This window comes from Eptatretus burgeri, chromosome 10, assembly GCF_056783735.1.
Source record: "Eptatretus burgeri isolate ZD-2024b chromosome 10, Ebu_testis_v1, whole genome shotgun sequence".
Taxonomy (NCBI): Eukaryota; Metazoa; Chordata; class Myxini; order Myxiniformes; family Myxinidae; genus Eptatretus; species Eptatretus burgeri.
Genome location: NC_140970.1, coordinates 80,496,869 through 80,512,383, shown reverse-complemented (window position 1 = coordinate 80,512,383; position 15,515 = coordinate 80,496,869). Strand labels below are relative to the sequence as shown.

Sequence of the window (15,515 nt, the reverse complement as noted above, 5' to 3'; positions counted from 1 at the left end):
TTTAGCAATGCTTCAACACACAAAGCGCGTTCGATCGATGCTAGTGTGCATCCGGGTTATTTTGTTTTGAACCAGTCAAACGTTGTCATGCCAGCGTGACATCACATTTTGGTGCTCGACACTCCACAACCTGTTTGCCACTTACGCATGTGCAGAGTGAGAAACTCTACTGTAAAACTCACTCTTTCCCATAAACCACACTGTATGTACCGTAAAGTCTCTGTCATGGATTGCAAGGCCGTGTGGGGTTCTAAGTTATGAAGGAAAAGTACCCAGAATGGTCTGCTGATGCCTTCATTGAGGTTCAAAAGGGGTTGTACCGATTATTGAAAAGAACATTCCAAATTCACCTTTCCATATACCGTATGTACATACTTTTGTTCAAGCAAATTGTGCAGTACCTCCTTATGTAAATAGATGTGACATTGTCACACCTTTATAAGGTATCTATTCATTATACATACACAGTGTCGGGAGGGAAGAAATTGGAAATGCCAAAATTGAGAAAAGGAACGGAAGGGAAGAGGATATGAATGGGAGGTATAGTGTACCTTTAGGTAGGGAGTAAACTGAGGAAAATAAGAGAATGTTTGACGATAGGAGAAGGAAAGGAGGTGACAGAGTTTGGGAGAGAAGGGAAGTAAAGGCCCGGTCACACCTTGACGTTTTAGCCAGCGATGGCAACGTATTAAAATTTATGTAAAACGCTGGCTTACGTTGAACTTTTGATGTTTTTTTTAAAGATTCGGACGTATTCATAGCGACTTGGTCTTATGTATAACGCATTAGTAACGGACACAGAACGTTTCGTTGTGTTATAGATAACTTATACCAACGAATGCTGAACCTGTTGTCGACCTACACAACCGATACCCAACGATAGTCTAACTTAGGCATAGCGCGTTGCACGCATCGCCGACGATGTCGTGACGTAGCCTATTAAAAGGCTGACGCACAACGATTCGAATCATAACTGCCGTAGAAATGGAAGTGACAACATTGCGGTCACACCTTGGCGATCTTGCCAGCGTATGCCGACCTAAGAAAAATGTGTTATGTCTAAAACGTTGGGGCACGTCAAATACGGTATGAGTAAGTTTGGTATACGTGAGTAGAACGCCAAAGTACGCTATCATACGTCGTAGTAAGTAGAGTACGTCAAGAAATTTTAAACATGTTCAAAATTTTACGACGTACTCGGCGTATGACACACGTTCCGCATGTGATGGGGATAAGTTTTAGACACGATATGTGGACGCCTACACACGTCCACAAAGGCTACTTATAAGCTACTCATAAGTCGAAACACGTCGCGGTAATGTCTTTTTTACGCGAAACTTATTTCTAACTTATGTTTGACGTGCTTTGAACCAATTCTTTACGTAGTCCCAACACACATCGACGTATGTAGACGTATTCCAATGACGTCTTCCGGTCGACAAAAAAATTAATGAACGTGTTTCTAGCTTACAACTGCCATATAAAGACGTGTTCCCAGCGGTTTTGGGAATTGGTATATAAAAATGCTGCTCATAAAAGGGGAACCCAACAGTGTTTTCGAGTCCTTTTTGAGTCGATATCCATGTCAGCAGTAACAGGATCAGTATCAGTATCAGTATTTGTATTAGTATTAGTAGTAGTTTGTTTATGTTGGCAGTAGTAGGTGAGTGTGAGGGGGAGGGTGTGGGTTATGATGGATCGTCCTTGCGTCCGCGTGTCCACGGGTAGGAGACATCTTTTCACCATTGTTCGAAGTTCTTCGCGGCTAATTTTTTTATGGGGCTTTTTCAACAATGAGCTATAGCTTGTTTTTACGATTTAGGTCTATTCATAACGGGTTGGACAAATGCACAATGAACTAATAATGTGCATAGAGCGCTTTGATTACTTATAGATACGATATACCAACGAATAATTATCGTGAAGCCGGCGTTCACAAACTATGCCCAACGATAGCCTAACTTAACCATATCGTGCGGCAATTTATCTTTGCCGGTGACGTAGGGTTTGCTATTCATAGGCTGCCACTCAACGATTTAAATGGCTGCATCTCCATTATTGAAAGTAGACGCTTGCGCTCAACAATTGGATTTTTTTTACACTCAACGACTTTTAAATGGTACCACTCAGCTATTTTCATTGTTTACAATGAACGATTTAAATTGCTGTCACTCGCCTTTGTTTTTTGACGCTGGGGTTTTGAAATTTGAAGCGTTTCTTCTGAACGTGTAAAAACGCTCAAACTCGACTATTTTAAATAGAGGCTGCCGATGGACAATTGGAATCATAGCCAAGCTAGACATCGAAGTGTGAACATCCTCGTCATGCCGAAGAAAAGTTTGAAGAATGCTGCAAATAAGTGTCCTGGCTGTGGCCGTGGACGCTGACGCAAGGACGATCCATTATACCGACGTCTTTCAGCCTATGAGTAACTTAAAAGTAACGTCTGTCGATGTGTGGCAACGATCGCGTAACGTGCCAACAACACGTTAATCATAGGTTAGAAATAGGTTTCGGGTACGCTAAACATTACCTCGGCGTGTCTCAACTTATGATTAACTTACAAGTAGCATGTGTTGACGTCTATCAACGATCGCAGACCGTGCATACAACTTGTGGCCAGCGTAGCGGAACGTGCGAGTCATACGCCGGCATACGTCGTGAAATTTCAAGCATGAAAAAATTTGAGGACAACCAAAAAGTACAACGTTTAAAGCCAACGTACAACGACGTATGGCAGTGTTTTTCAGCGTGCTATCAATGTTATCAAAACTTACCCATAACGTATTCAACGTGTGCCAGCGTTTTAGAAAAAAATTTCAAAAATCGGCATACATTGGCTAAAACGTCAAGGTGTGACCGGGCCTTAAGATTGGGAAGATATAGGAGTATGGAGATAGAAAACGAGCTGCACTCATGTCATGGCATGCAGTTCTGTGCTCTGCCTGGAACACAGGCATAATCCCAACTGACTGGAAGAGGGCCTTGTTGTCCCTCTCTAGAAAGGGAAGGGTGATCATCAGGACAACTACCGAGGGGTGACGCTGTTCTTGGTGCCGGGCAAGGTCTTTGCTTGGATAATTCTTGATAGGGTTCGCCACCATCTGGTTGAGCACCAGTGCCCAGAGCAGTCAGGCTTTACACCAAAGAGGTCAATGATTGACCGTATCCTTGCCCTTCGGATCCTCATCGAACACAGACGAGAGTTTCGGCAGGGGCTGCTTGCAGCCTATGTTGATCTCTGTGAAGCGTTTGATTCAGTGAATAGGGATGCCCTCTGGAGGATTCTTGGTCTTCGTGGGGTGCCACCAAAACTGATCGATCTGATGTCTGAACTACACACTGGTACTGAGAGTGCTGTAAGATGTGGTGGTACCATCTTCGACTTATTTCTAGTTGTTACTGAAGTTTTTCAGGGGTGTGTACTGGCCCCCACACTTTTCGTCGCTTGTATTGATTGGATTCTGGGGAGGATGTCGGAGAGATGAAGCTGCGGTGCATCGTTTGGGAATGTCAATATCTCTGACCTTGATTTCGCAGATGATGCAGTCATCTTTGCGGAGACTCTGGATATGCTTTTGGGGGCCCTCGAGATTCTGAATGAGGAGTCGGAACCGCTGGGATTACGGGTTTCCTGGGTCAAAACTAAGATGCAGACTTTCAACGATACATTTTGGAGCATTAAATATGTTTTTTCATAATCACTGACCATGAAAACATGGGTATAGACACCTTATTTGTGATGATACCATGTACTGTTATGCAGATATTGATGAAAATATGATTTTCAGTGATTTGTGTTACAAAGCCATGGCCCAGACCCGGCAGCAATTCATATTCATGATGTTGGGGGAGTGCCCCCATCAAAGCATGAGGTCCACAATTGTGGCGTTTTTTACATAAATAAACCTTCTGGGCTCCCACTCCATTATGATTATAGGATCCCAGGTTAAAATCCTCACACTGTTGATTTATACATTATCTACTAATGCATTTCTAATGTGTATCAAGGTACTCCATCTCTGATGCTGCTTGCACACGAGCGATTCAAAATGTTCCAGAAATATTATAGAACATTCCAAACATTGTGGATTTGTCCATTGTCTGTTAAGTTCTTACAATAAAAGTACATCGATGTCTCTTCAATCTTTGGCCATGTTTATGGAACATAAATTGGTGATCTCGGGGCACAAATTGGTGATCACCAAAGGTGAGTGACTCAGGTCAGGTCAGGTATGAGAGCATGCACCAGAGCAGCGCGTCGCTGCGTCCACTTTCCGCCGGTACTCCAGGGGCCTCTGTCTGGCCATCCCCCAGGCAGATGCCTGGCCCATCCCCATCTCCTTGAGATGCCGGTCAACCTGCTGCAACCACGAGGCACGTGGTCGACCCATTGGCCTCCTCCACTCATTACACTGCCTGTTTTATTTCCAAATTCATAGGTGGCGATGATAGTTTGCAAGACCTTTTGTGTCATAAAAATTGCTCACATTTGGCCTCATTTTCAGATTTTTCTCAGCCTATGGGCGATGGGAATCGAAGGCTACATATCAGAACATGCACACGACCATGCCAGTCATCAGAATCGCTCGTTAAGTACTGCACAACAATATTATGCTAGATATTCTTATCTTAATTATGATTAACTCCGAGAAGCCTCATGAAAGGGATGATTTTTAAAACGCCTCCTTTGCGGGTCATGCTGGGTGACTCATGACAGGCTTGTGCCGCTTGGCAGTAAATTTGAAGGCAGCTATCGTCGCCTTTCTCACAGACCAGCCAGTCCTCCTTCGATTGTGCTGTAGTTTCTTGCTTTGAAACAGTCTTGTTATGACTTTGTTTCAGTCTGAATGCTTGCTGATGCACGTCGTGTGGAATAGACTTGTTCTTGTTTACCACCGATTCTTGTGACAAAGCGATCCATGTTTGTGCCCAACAAATGACGACCTGTGCAATGTTTGTGTGCATATAATGCGCATGCAAACATGGAAACACTTCGCACTGCTGGTGCGCTCCTGGACCGTTGCTGTCAAAGATACGAGGTGTAGAGTCCCGAGCGACTAACTAGGTCCAAAATGAGTGAGCCGTACCACACAGAGAGGACGCTGCCATCGTACTTGTGGGCATTGCTTACGATAAACTTGTAAAGAAGATGGTCGTGACCGGTCGTAATTTTATAACAGCGAGGCATTGTGAACTCAGCTGAGAATTAAAGTTTCATTTCGTCAACTGGAATTCTGTGAGATCAGGGGACATTTAATTGTTGACGACTGTTGCTGACAATAATGTAACCTTTCAAAACTATGATGCGACGACTACTACTATTACTTTCACCAGCCACAATTAATCCCACCTTGTGTGGTTGGAGAGAGGGGATAGAGGGTTTGAGTGAGGAAACTTAGCTGTCCTGGCATCACTTGTATAATTGATCAGTGAGATGTACCAGACTTCCACCAATTAACAGTTTTGTGCTCCTTGCTTCAAAATTTGATAGAATTGGTAAACGTTTACCTCGTTTTGTTTTTATTTGCCACTAGCTGAGTACACACACGCCCAGCAGGTGATCTTGTTCCAAGCGTGAAACCCATTCTTCTGACGGGTCCCTTTATTTGGGTGGTGTCTCGGCAACAGACCGCTGCCTCGATCACTCCCGAAGACAAAAAACAACCCGGGTTACGCACATGAAGCAAAACATGCATTACTGCTTACGTACATACATAATACATCGTGGTTATATAGCTTGGATTTACTTGGAACCATCCTCTGAACAGAGAGTGTCCGTGCTGCCGAAGCAGTTTCCTGGGCTGTTGGGCACAATCCTGGACAGGTTGCCACTCCGTCGCAGGATACTCGAATGGCTCAATTATCCCAGCAAGCTGGTACTCAATTTGCCGACCTCGGGTGGTTATATAGCTTGGATAATTTCAATTGCACTGGCCTATCGGCTGACACCAGAAGCGTGAAGCCTGAGGCCGATACATCCTGTCACCTTCATAAGGCCGGTTCATGACGCCTATCGACTCCAACCTTTTGATATTTGATGATCCTTTTAACAGCCGCTTTGGTTGTTTTACACTGACCGGAAAACTTATAGGGAGGGCATGGCGATTGTGAATATGATACTTCTGAAGATGTGTTAGGCTTACCATAGCAAAAAATGGCGGACGTATGATTTCTTTTTTCGGGTTACAATTGTTGGAGGCATCAGGCCAGCTGTCCGATCAATGGGAAAAGAGCGGACACACACACGCACGCACACACACACGTACACACACACACTTGTTCCGTTAGGTATAGATTGCTCAATATCAAACTCTAAAATGGTGTTTCATTTTTGTGCACAATTTCTCACCTCTTTTCTTTATCTTTGTGATCTTTTTTTTCTCAAATCTAAAATTTTTGACGAGTTGTGTTTTTCTTCTCAGCTACGACTGACTTGTACCACTATTAACGGACCCTTTGTTCATTCTTTGATATAATTTCAATATAATTGCTATTTTGCTCCTAAAAGGTGCATAAGTCAAAACAGTACTTACCTGAGATCCATTACCTTTCTCTCCAAATTGTACAGCGGAGGGCACTCTATGTCCATTTGAAAGACACTTATAGACTTGTACCTGAATGTTTTTATTTGGTTTTATTTTAATGCCCTGTACCTCCTTGGTATCACAGCCTTTTGGTCGCCTGGGAGCGTTTTCCTTACGGGAAATGGATGCATCAGCTCAAGAACTCAAGCCAGGCTCTTTATTTTTCAATCGTCATGCTTCGACGTGCTCCTCACTCTCACACAGTAAGCTTCCTTACTCTTTCTGCATTATGTATATCTTTCCATGCTATTTCTTTGGATATTTGCATATTTATTTGCATCTGTTCTGTTACCTGTCTATTTGAATGCCCTCCCTCTACCTGACAGCTGTGACTTCCACTGCACCCACTTATGCCCAGTCAGCTCTGCTGTCCTCTCATCTTTCTTCCCTCACTTCCACCTCACCTACACAACCCACAACGAATGTCATCTCCACGTCACACTCACCCACCTGCCATCGTAGTGTGGTGAGGGGCACAGTGGAACGTTTTGAAGAAAGTAGATGGGGTGGCAGAGAGTAATTGTTGATTCAATATGAGGCAGTATGCTTGGTGTTGACTTCATGGTTAGGGTGGCGGGCTTGGGATCCTAGGGTCCTGAGTTCAAATCCCGCTTGGCCATTAAATTAATACCAGGTGGGGATGACTCAGCCTGTCATCCTTCCGAGGTTGGCAAAAATGAGTACCAGCTTGCTGGGATGATTGAACCATTTGAATATCCTGCGTCGGAGTGACGACCCGTCCAGGATTGCGCCCAATAGCCCAAGAGACTGCTTTGGCAGCACCGACGCTCTGCACAGAGTCTGGTCCCAATCGATGGATGGAATATGAGGCAGTGAATATTTTGAAATGGTGACTGATACTCATTTTTATGCTTCGTTTGCCCGTCTTGTACCCAAGGCTTCAACAAAGCGAAAGTTTGATTTCTCGCACCAGCCAGAGGTATCTACAGTGAAAAGGTGTCCGGCTTCCCCACTCTCTCAAGAGTTGTCTTTACAGTCAGGTAACCCTGTTTGTGAAAAATGCCATTGTGTGTCATGTGCTAAAAACGTAGGCTTCCTTAGATGAGTATAAAAATGTTGGATTAAATCCTGACTTGTTCATGAATGGTTTCTTGATTTGTTTTTTTTTTACTAACCTTGTCATTATTTTTGGTTTTCTGGCTACTTGGCCTTCATCAGCACGGAAGAGTATAATTATGGTGGAGCATCTGCTCCTTGCTGATGACGGCCAAATAGTCCAAAACATGGACACAGTTGATTCTCCCATGGGCAAGCTGCCACCCCTAAAATGAGGACAGGAAGTTCGTCTACATGCAAAGCTGAAGATTGCCCCCAAGGGGACAGCACTGAGCAGTGTTTGCTATGTCACCCTGGTGCCATCGAATTTATGTTTTTGTACACCGCTCCTTCCCAATTCCATTTCCAGGTGATGCATGACGTCATCGCTGGGCGCCGAAGGGAGTACCGTTTTTTTCCGTTTGTTTTCTTTCTTGTTTGTTTATCTGGGTGCTATCTCAGCCATCCTTTGAGCGAGAAAGCTGAAATTTGAGGACGAAAGTGAAGATGTGCATTGGCAAAAACGGTGTTTTTATTTTATTTTTTGATTAATCAATTAATTGATTACTTAATTATTATCGATTTATTAATTCCTTTTCTTTCTCATCTGGGCAATATCTCGGGCATCTTTTGAACTTGGAAGCTGATATTTGGACACGACAGTGAACAAGTGATTTGGCTATAAAGGGTGTTTTTGATTTATTAACTAATCGATTAATTTTTCATTTTTCGATGAATTATTACTTGATTTTCAAAAAGTTACAGATTTAGATGAAACGGTGGTGGTTTTGGTATGCTATTAGACAATTGATTGAGAAATTAATTATTTTATGATTTTTAGTTATTTTAATTGCGCAATTAATCAATCAATTATTGTACACCGCTGCACCACAAATCTGTCTCCATATGCTGCAAGGTATCATTTGTACATATTACTTCAGAAATGCATTTGTACACATAAACTAAGTTTCATTTATACACGTTTACCGCAGAAGTGCACCGGTCACTCCCAATTCCGTCTCCATGTGCTGCACGGTGGCATCACAGCCCGCTGAAGGCGCCCCGGAAATGTCTCGTGCTGGAGGATTTATGATTTACTTATTTGACATGGGGGCGGTGTACTTTGAATGTACTTCCACTTTTTTTTTTAATGTTTTATTCATTTCTGAGCTCTTGCTATTAAAACAGGTGTCCCGACTCCCCCACCCCTCCCCTTAACCCAACTACTGCTGACACACTTGTTTCTTTCGTCCATCTCGTTATTGCTGTCACTTCTGTCTTTCTCTGCCAGATCACTTCAGGGTGAAGCATGAAACACAAAATGTTGGATCCCACAGAGATTCGCCTGAGAAAACAGCTGCAGGCAATCCACAGGCTCCCAGCACCGACGGCAGGACTCCCGTCGCCGACAAGAGGGTTTCCGGCGCCGACGGCAGGACTCCCGGCACCGACGGCAGGACTCCCGGCACCGACGGCAGGGCTCCCAGCGCCAACAGCAGGGCTCCCGTCGCCGACGACAGGGTTTCCGGCGCCAACGGCAGGACTCCCGGCACCGACAGCAGGACTCCCGGCACCGACGGCAGGGCTCCCAACGCCAACAGCAGGGTTCCAGGCGCAGACGGCAGGAACGATAGAGCATTTGGCAAGGAATCTACAAACCAGCATCCCTTGCGAGGCGTGGTGTTCTGTCTCAGTGGCTTTAAAAATCCTTTTCGTCAGCATCTTCGAGAGCATGCATTGGCTCTAGGGGCATCTTACAGGCCTGACTGGTGTTCAGCTTGCACTCACCTCATGTAAGTCTCATTCACAGTATTAACAATCCATTTTTATGGTTTTTTTGTCTTTTCTTGTCTTTGCTTCACCTGTCCATATTCTGATGTCTGTTTAATAAACAATCCCTGACTTAACATTCACTTCACACCCAATTTTATATTTGAAGATAGAAGGGAGGGTGGGGAAGAGGACTGACTCCTCCCAGCTGACATCCATCAGTTTCACCAAATGATTAATCTTCCACAATCACTCCAGCAATGATTAAACAAGTATGAGCATTGCCTTGTAAGCAATGCTTCTTGTACTATAACTACTTTCTTTCTATAACAGCGACATTCCGTTGTCCTTCATGAACATGTATCATTATTCCACATAACGTCCAATGAAGTATTACAAATTTCTTCAACCGATGCACTCAAGCGTAAAATCCATCAGAGTAAAACAGCTTTTTGAGAGTTGAGCATAAATTCACAGCACCATTGTTTACTACATGAGTAGTTGGGGGTCCAAAGCAAATATAAATCTGATGGGATAAAATCTGGCCTGCTGTGCACCACACCAACTTTGTGATTTATCCATGTGTTGCGTACGCTGTGTGGCTTTGCGTTCTTATACTGGTGGAAAGTGATGTTGTTCACATTACTCCATTTGTGGTTTATTTGCATTGTGTGAAGTCTTGAATATACTTGTTCGGATCTCAAGGATATTCGAGAATTACTCCTTCATGATCCCCAAATATGTTGCCGTGATTGTCTTTTGCCTGAAGGTGGTTTTGAATTATTTCCTTGCCAATGGAACCCTTCGGTTTCCATCCATGTGACTGCCATTGCATTTCTGTCACGTAGTGATGAACCATTGTTTTATGACCTGTAATGGCCTTCAAGTTTATTGGAATCTCCCGCGATGAAGCTGTCTACGGACCTATCACTTAACCATCACAGACTGGTCAGTGGTCTCTCTGTCTTCTACCGCCTCCTTTCTGGTCTTGCACCCTCTGCTTTTTTGGTGCTCTGTCATTCCCTAGGTTTCTGCAGGGCACACAAGGTCCACCATCAACCCCCTTTCTGGTGAAACTGCAGAAAATCCATTATCACTGCTCACCACTCATTTGTTCCTATTTCCCCCACCTGTGGAATCAACTTCCACATCCTCTTCAGTCTCATTTTTCCCTCCAGGTGTTCAAGACAGCTGTTCACCACCACCTCAGATCATCCCCAATCCAAAACCATGATCTTTTCTACCCTTGTTAACCACCCCCCCCAACCCCAATCCCTCCACTCAAATTTCCAGTTTTTCCTCCTTGGAGTTTCCTTCTGTATCCATCTTGTCCACCCCCATGCATCCTCTCCTGCCCCCCTCCCATTCCTCACCATACACATTTTGTCCAAGTCTCCCTCTATTTTGACTTCTACTCTGCTGTTGGTGTTTCCCCCCTCTTTCTACTGTTCCTTTTGTGTTATGTTACATCCTGATCGGTTCAGTGTACTAGCTCTTCCACGAGCCTTGACTGTGTGTACAAAAAATAATAATAATAAAAAATTAATCCGACAGAAGAACGCATCACTAGTCCTTTGATACGTGTCAAAACAAGATGTGGAAAATGTCCTTTTGGTGAATCGTCATTTCAGTCGTGAGCATGTTTGAAACCTGTCTGGAGCTATTCTGTATCCTGTATCCTCCATATCAACTATTCTGTATCCTCATTGATCACCTTGTGCTTTTCCTGGGTCCCTTCACACAATCAACACATGAGTCACATGACTGTTTTCTTGGATTGATGCATCCACTTGCTGCATTTTCAGCTGATGCAGCACTCGCCAGTCGGTCGGCGCATTGTCCGTCAGCGAGGTCTTTCCTTCTTTGATATGGAAAACCGGTCTTCAAACAATGCCGACGTGAATCGTGTCCTCTCCACAAACTACAGCGAGTTGTCTGAATATTAGAAGCACCAGACTTCACAGGGAATTAAAGCACAGCCTCATGTCAAAGTTTTCTGTCCATGATTTTTTCGCATTATTAAAGGTAAGGATGAGTGATTTATGTCTTTGTGGAGAATGTTGCATCTGAACCAAAATAAACGTTTAACATTTGTAGACTGTGTCAACCCAGTGTCATTCTGTGGTGTTGGATCACACTTGGCCACTGTTTTTCTCCTCATGGCCATCCATGGCCTTTCTTCGTGTTCTGACTTCACGTTTCTTTTCCCCTGACCGTCAAACAATATCAGCTCTTTAATTAACCTTACTTTGATCCCTTTCCCACCAGCTGTGCATTTGCCGGGAGTCCCAAGCACCTGCAGCAGATTGCTAGCGGACATGGTGTAGCGGTCACCAAGCAGTGGCTGCTCTCCTGCACTGCTCGATCTCCTCTACCCGACCCCACACACTTCTCCCTGACTTCTCCACAGCAAGCTCCAACCACTCACTCGGCACGGAAAGCAAAAGGTATTGAAAACATTTGTTCTCTCCCTTCCGTGGTACCGTGTCACTGTGTGAGTTCAAACCCACTCTCCCCTCCCCCCTTTCCCTCCCACTGCATCATGTCACCCACCCACTATCTCATGCCATTTTCATCCTTGTTCTTCATTTTTCTTCCTGTCAACCTCCCCCTACCATTCATCGTACAGAACTTTTCTTTTCTGTCCGTTTGTCTCGTGTTGACTTTTGAACAAAGGAATGCTTTGTTTTATTCTCATGCCCTTTGGTCGTACCAGTTGAAAAATGGGGTTTAAACTCCATCAAAGTTTTTGAAATGTCTTTTCATGAATTATTATTATTATTGATACAATGGAAATGCAAATGCAGAATGAGGCCATTTCCCCCATCAAACCTCAAACGGTATCTTCATTACATTAACTTTGTAATCTTAAATTAGTGTGATCAAATGAAACGTTGAATCTGGTATACCATTATACACTTGGGTAATGGGGCCTAATAACCAATGACAGAATATTAATTAATTGTTCTTAATTTCCCATCAGTCTCCTCTTGTGAACATTTAAAAAAAAAAAACAAACACAGTACTGTATAACGAGAAGGGTACGCGGTAGAGAACATACCTCCACCAGGCTGTTTAGTTTACGTTTTGTATCCCACTGATGGGCCGGATCTTGATTTGGACCTGAATTAAAATTTCATTGACTTGTTCTTGTCACCAAACCAACTCATCCACAAAGTTTTGTCCGAATCCTTCCATAACTTTTTGAGATATCTTGCGATATATCGTTTTTTTTTTTTTAGCTCTATCACTCAATGGTGAAAAATCACTTAAATTCTCGTATCCGGATCTTCATCAGAAATGAATCATCCTTGTCACACACCAAACATGCCCACCAAATGTCATCCAAATCTGTCCACAACTTTTTGAGATATCCTGCACACAAACAGACAGGGGTGAAAACATAACCATTGTCCAGCTTTAGTAGGTGCAGGTAAAAATCTGTCTCATCATGTACATGTGATGTGCATTGAGTTTTCTTGTTCGTGAACTTTGAATAACAGGCGCGATGGCAAACATACGAAGTCGATGGGTCAAACGGAGCAGCCGAGAACCGAACATCCTTCCAACCCTTCTCTGAGAAACTGACGATTTTTAAGAAAGAGACACACAAAACAAACATGGCTTTTGTACGAAGTTAGCTATGTCGTAGCATCACTCAGCAGTGCCATTTTGTGTAAATTTCATTGTCACTCCGCCCTCAGAGAGCATGGCAAATTTGATTGGTCAATACGGCGTAAAATTTTGTCCAAGTACTGCTAAACTGAGGGTTTTTGGAAATGCAAACAAGCCGATGTGTGTTCTCGTGTCAAAATATATAATTTGATTGAAATAAAATAAAAGTTTTAAAGGCTGTAGAACCCCCTCCCCCCCCCAAAAAAAAAAACAAACCAATGAATCGGAAGTTCACCGCCATTGATGTAACCTGACACCACCATTAATTTTAACACGTTAAATAAGTTATTCATGCTTGTTGTTTGTGTCTTTTATGAGGTCCCTAAAAACAGTAAATATTGCTTGACAGACAGACAGACTGAAGGAATCGCTATACCGTGAGTGCACATGCGTGCTTGGGATTTGACTCCGTACAATTTGCCAAATCGAAAGCCAAAGTACTGCTAAACTACAGGTTCATGTTCTGATATGTATTCTGCAGTGTTCAAAATATAAAATTCAATTGACATGAAGTAGTTCCTCAATCATAGAAATGGACAGAGTGAAGCAATTGCTCAACCCCACTCTGTGCTATATGCGTGGCATTATAAACCTTAACCCCAACCTCTGGCTAAAGGTCCCATGCAGTTGTCTTGTAGTGCAACTGTGGACCATGCATTCTGTTCCCAGACATGTATATTGTAATGATCAGGGTACATTCATTAAATTCACAATGCTTGTGAGATTCTTATTCACCAACCACCAGGTCTTTTACAAACTGGCTGAGCAGGCCTAATTATTTGCTCAGGATGCTGAAGATTACTTGCCTACTTATCATGGAGGACATCATCTTATGGCCATCAAATGCCAGCAGACGGTACCCCCGAATTGAATGACACTTTGTGATGCATCGTCCTGCCCGTAAAACACTTGCGTGACCGTTTATAGCTGGGTCCAAACCCATGCTCAGCAGCTCTCAGACAAGCTATCCTGCCAGCCAAATTGAATGGACACTGTGACGGGATAATTAAATATACCACTCCGTGTGTTGATTGAAGTTGGTTCGTTTTTTGTGTGTGTTAGATTGAATGTGCTTGGACGTCCTCTTTCATCGGAATGTGAACTCCACACCAGGCACACTTCTGGTCAACCTTTTGATCATCCAGTTGAGGTTCGTCCATCACTACAATATACAAAAGGACTTCTGTATGGAACAGCCCACTGCTGGACTTCCACATCTGGGTAGCTTGGCTGGTGTTTGCTTTATTTTTAAATATGAACATGTACACTCTCACTGATGCACCTGCTTGACCCAGGATGATGCTCAAATAACTGTTTTTTTTTTCTTCATTCTGCTTATTTAAACGTTCACCTATTTCCTTACGCATAATAAAGGCACCGCGTCAGATCGTGCGCAAACAAGTTAAATTTCAACAGTTAGGGTTTTCTGTGTTTTATTGTACTTAGTTATGATGTAACACATTGGTCAAGTTATTACTAAATGTTCAGAACAGCGTGAGATGAATGATAAACAATAACGAATTGTAGAAAGATATGGCGGCTCAACAAGCTGCTGCATGTCCTGTTTTTGTGCACCGCAGCGGAACCTCATGTTTTAGAGGAACGTGGTTGATGAATGTGGGAAATTCCTTTGAGGTGGACCAATTGGTTTCTTCTTCATCACCACTCTTTTCAAGAGAATTCCCATATTTGAATCGGTAACCGTAACCCTAACCCATACCAGTGTACGCCCAGCTATCGGAAGTTTTTTTGTATACATTGTCGAGGCTTGTATATAAGCACTAACATACAGAACCTATAACAAAGGGAGCAGGGAGACAAGAGGAGTGGGAGTTATCAAAGCTTTTCTTCGTTTATTTAAAGCTGCTCATTTCAAGTCCTATTTTGTTGCATAATTGTACAAGCAAAGTATCGTGAATCTTGTTTTAAATGTTGAAGCTGAACCCTGAGTAGTTATTGGGTAAGTTTGCGAAGTATGTTTATGTTTGGGAAAGCGAATCAATAAATATCAATTTAACCTCAACATATTTGATATCCTTGTGTTGAATGCATGTCGTAATACGAACCAATAAGCCGTTTCCATCATCCGTGATGTCATCCATGATGCCTGGTTCAATGATCAATAAGCTGAGAAACTATAAAAATGAGTTAATGAATGCCATTGTACACTTCTGAGAACATGGATCGGGAGCCACGGAACAGCCGCCTTCTACAAAGTAAACAACAAGAGCCGCAATTAAATTTAATCCACATTTGGCAAAATCTGGATCAGGCATCATCAGTTTGATGCCTTTTACGAGTTCAAGCACCATGTGATGATTCGATGCCGGCATTCCAAAAAGTCTGTTTTCTGTCGGGATGGGTTGCAGGGTGTTTCACATATCAGGAGTAAATGACCTCTCTTTGCTCGGCCAAATCATCCCAGTG

The 15,515-nt window shown here is 43.2% G+C and overlaps 1 protein-coding gene across 1 annotated transcript in view; it reads left to right on the top strand.

Annotated features, from left to right (window-relative positions):
• Positions 1-15,111, top strand: part of LOC147018942 (DNA repair protein XRCC1-like) — a 70,305-nt gene extending 55,194 nt beyond the window's left edge. Inside the window, exons 8-13 of the mRNA XM_085899064.1 lie at positions 6,673-6,790; positions 6,914-7,053; positions 7,486-7,588; positions 8,935-9,436; positions 11,682-11,860; positions 14,151-15,111. Coding sequence (XP_085755190.1) covers positions 6,673-6,790; positions 6,914-7,053; positions 7,486-7,588; positions 8,935-9,436; positions 11,682-11,860; positions 14,151-14,155 — 1,047 coding nt within the window. The 3' untranslated portion in view covers positions 14,156-15,111. The remainder of the gene's footprint in view (positions 1-6,672; positions 6,791-6,913; positions 7,054-7,485; positions 7,589-8,934; positions 9,437-11,681; positions 11,861-14,150) is intronic.
• Positions 15,112-15,515: the final 404 nt, after the last annotated feature.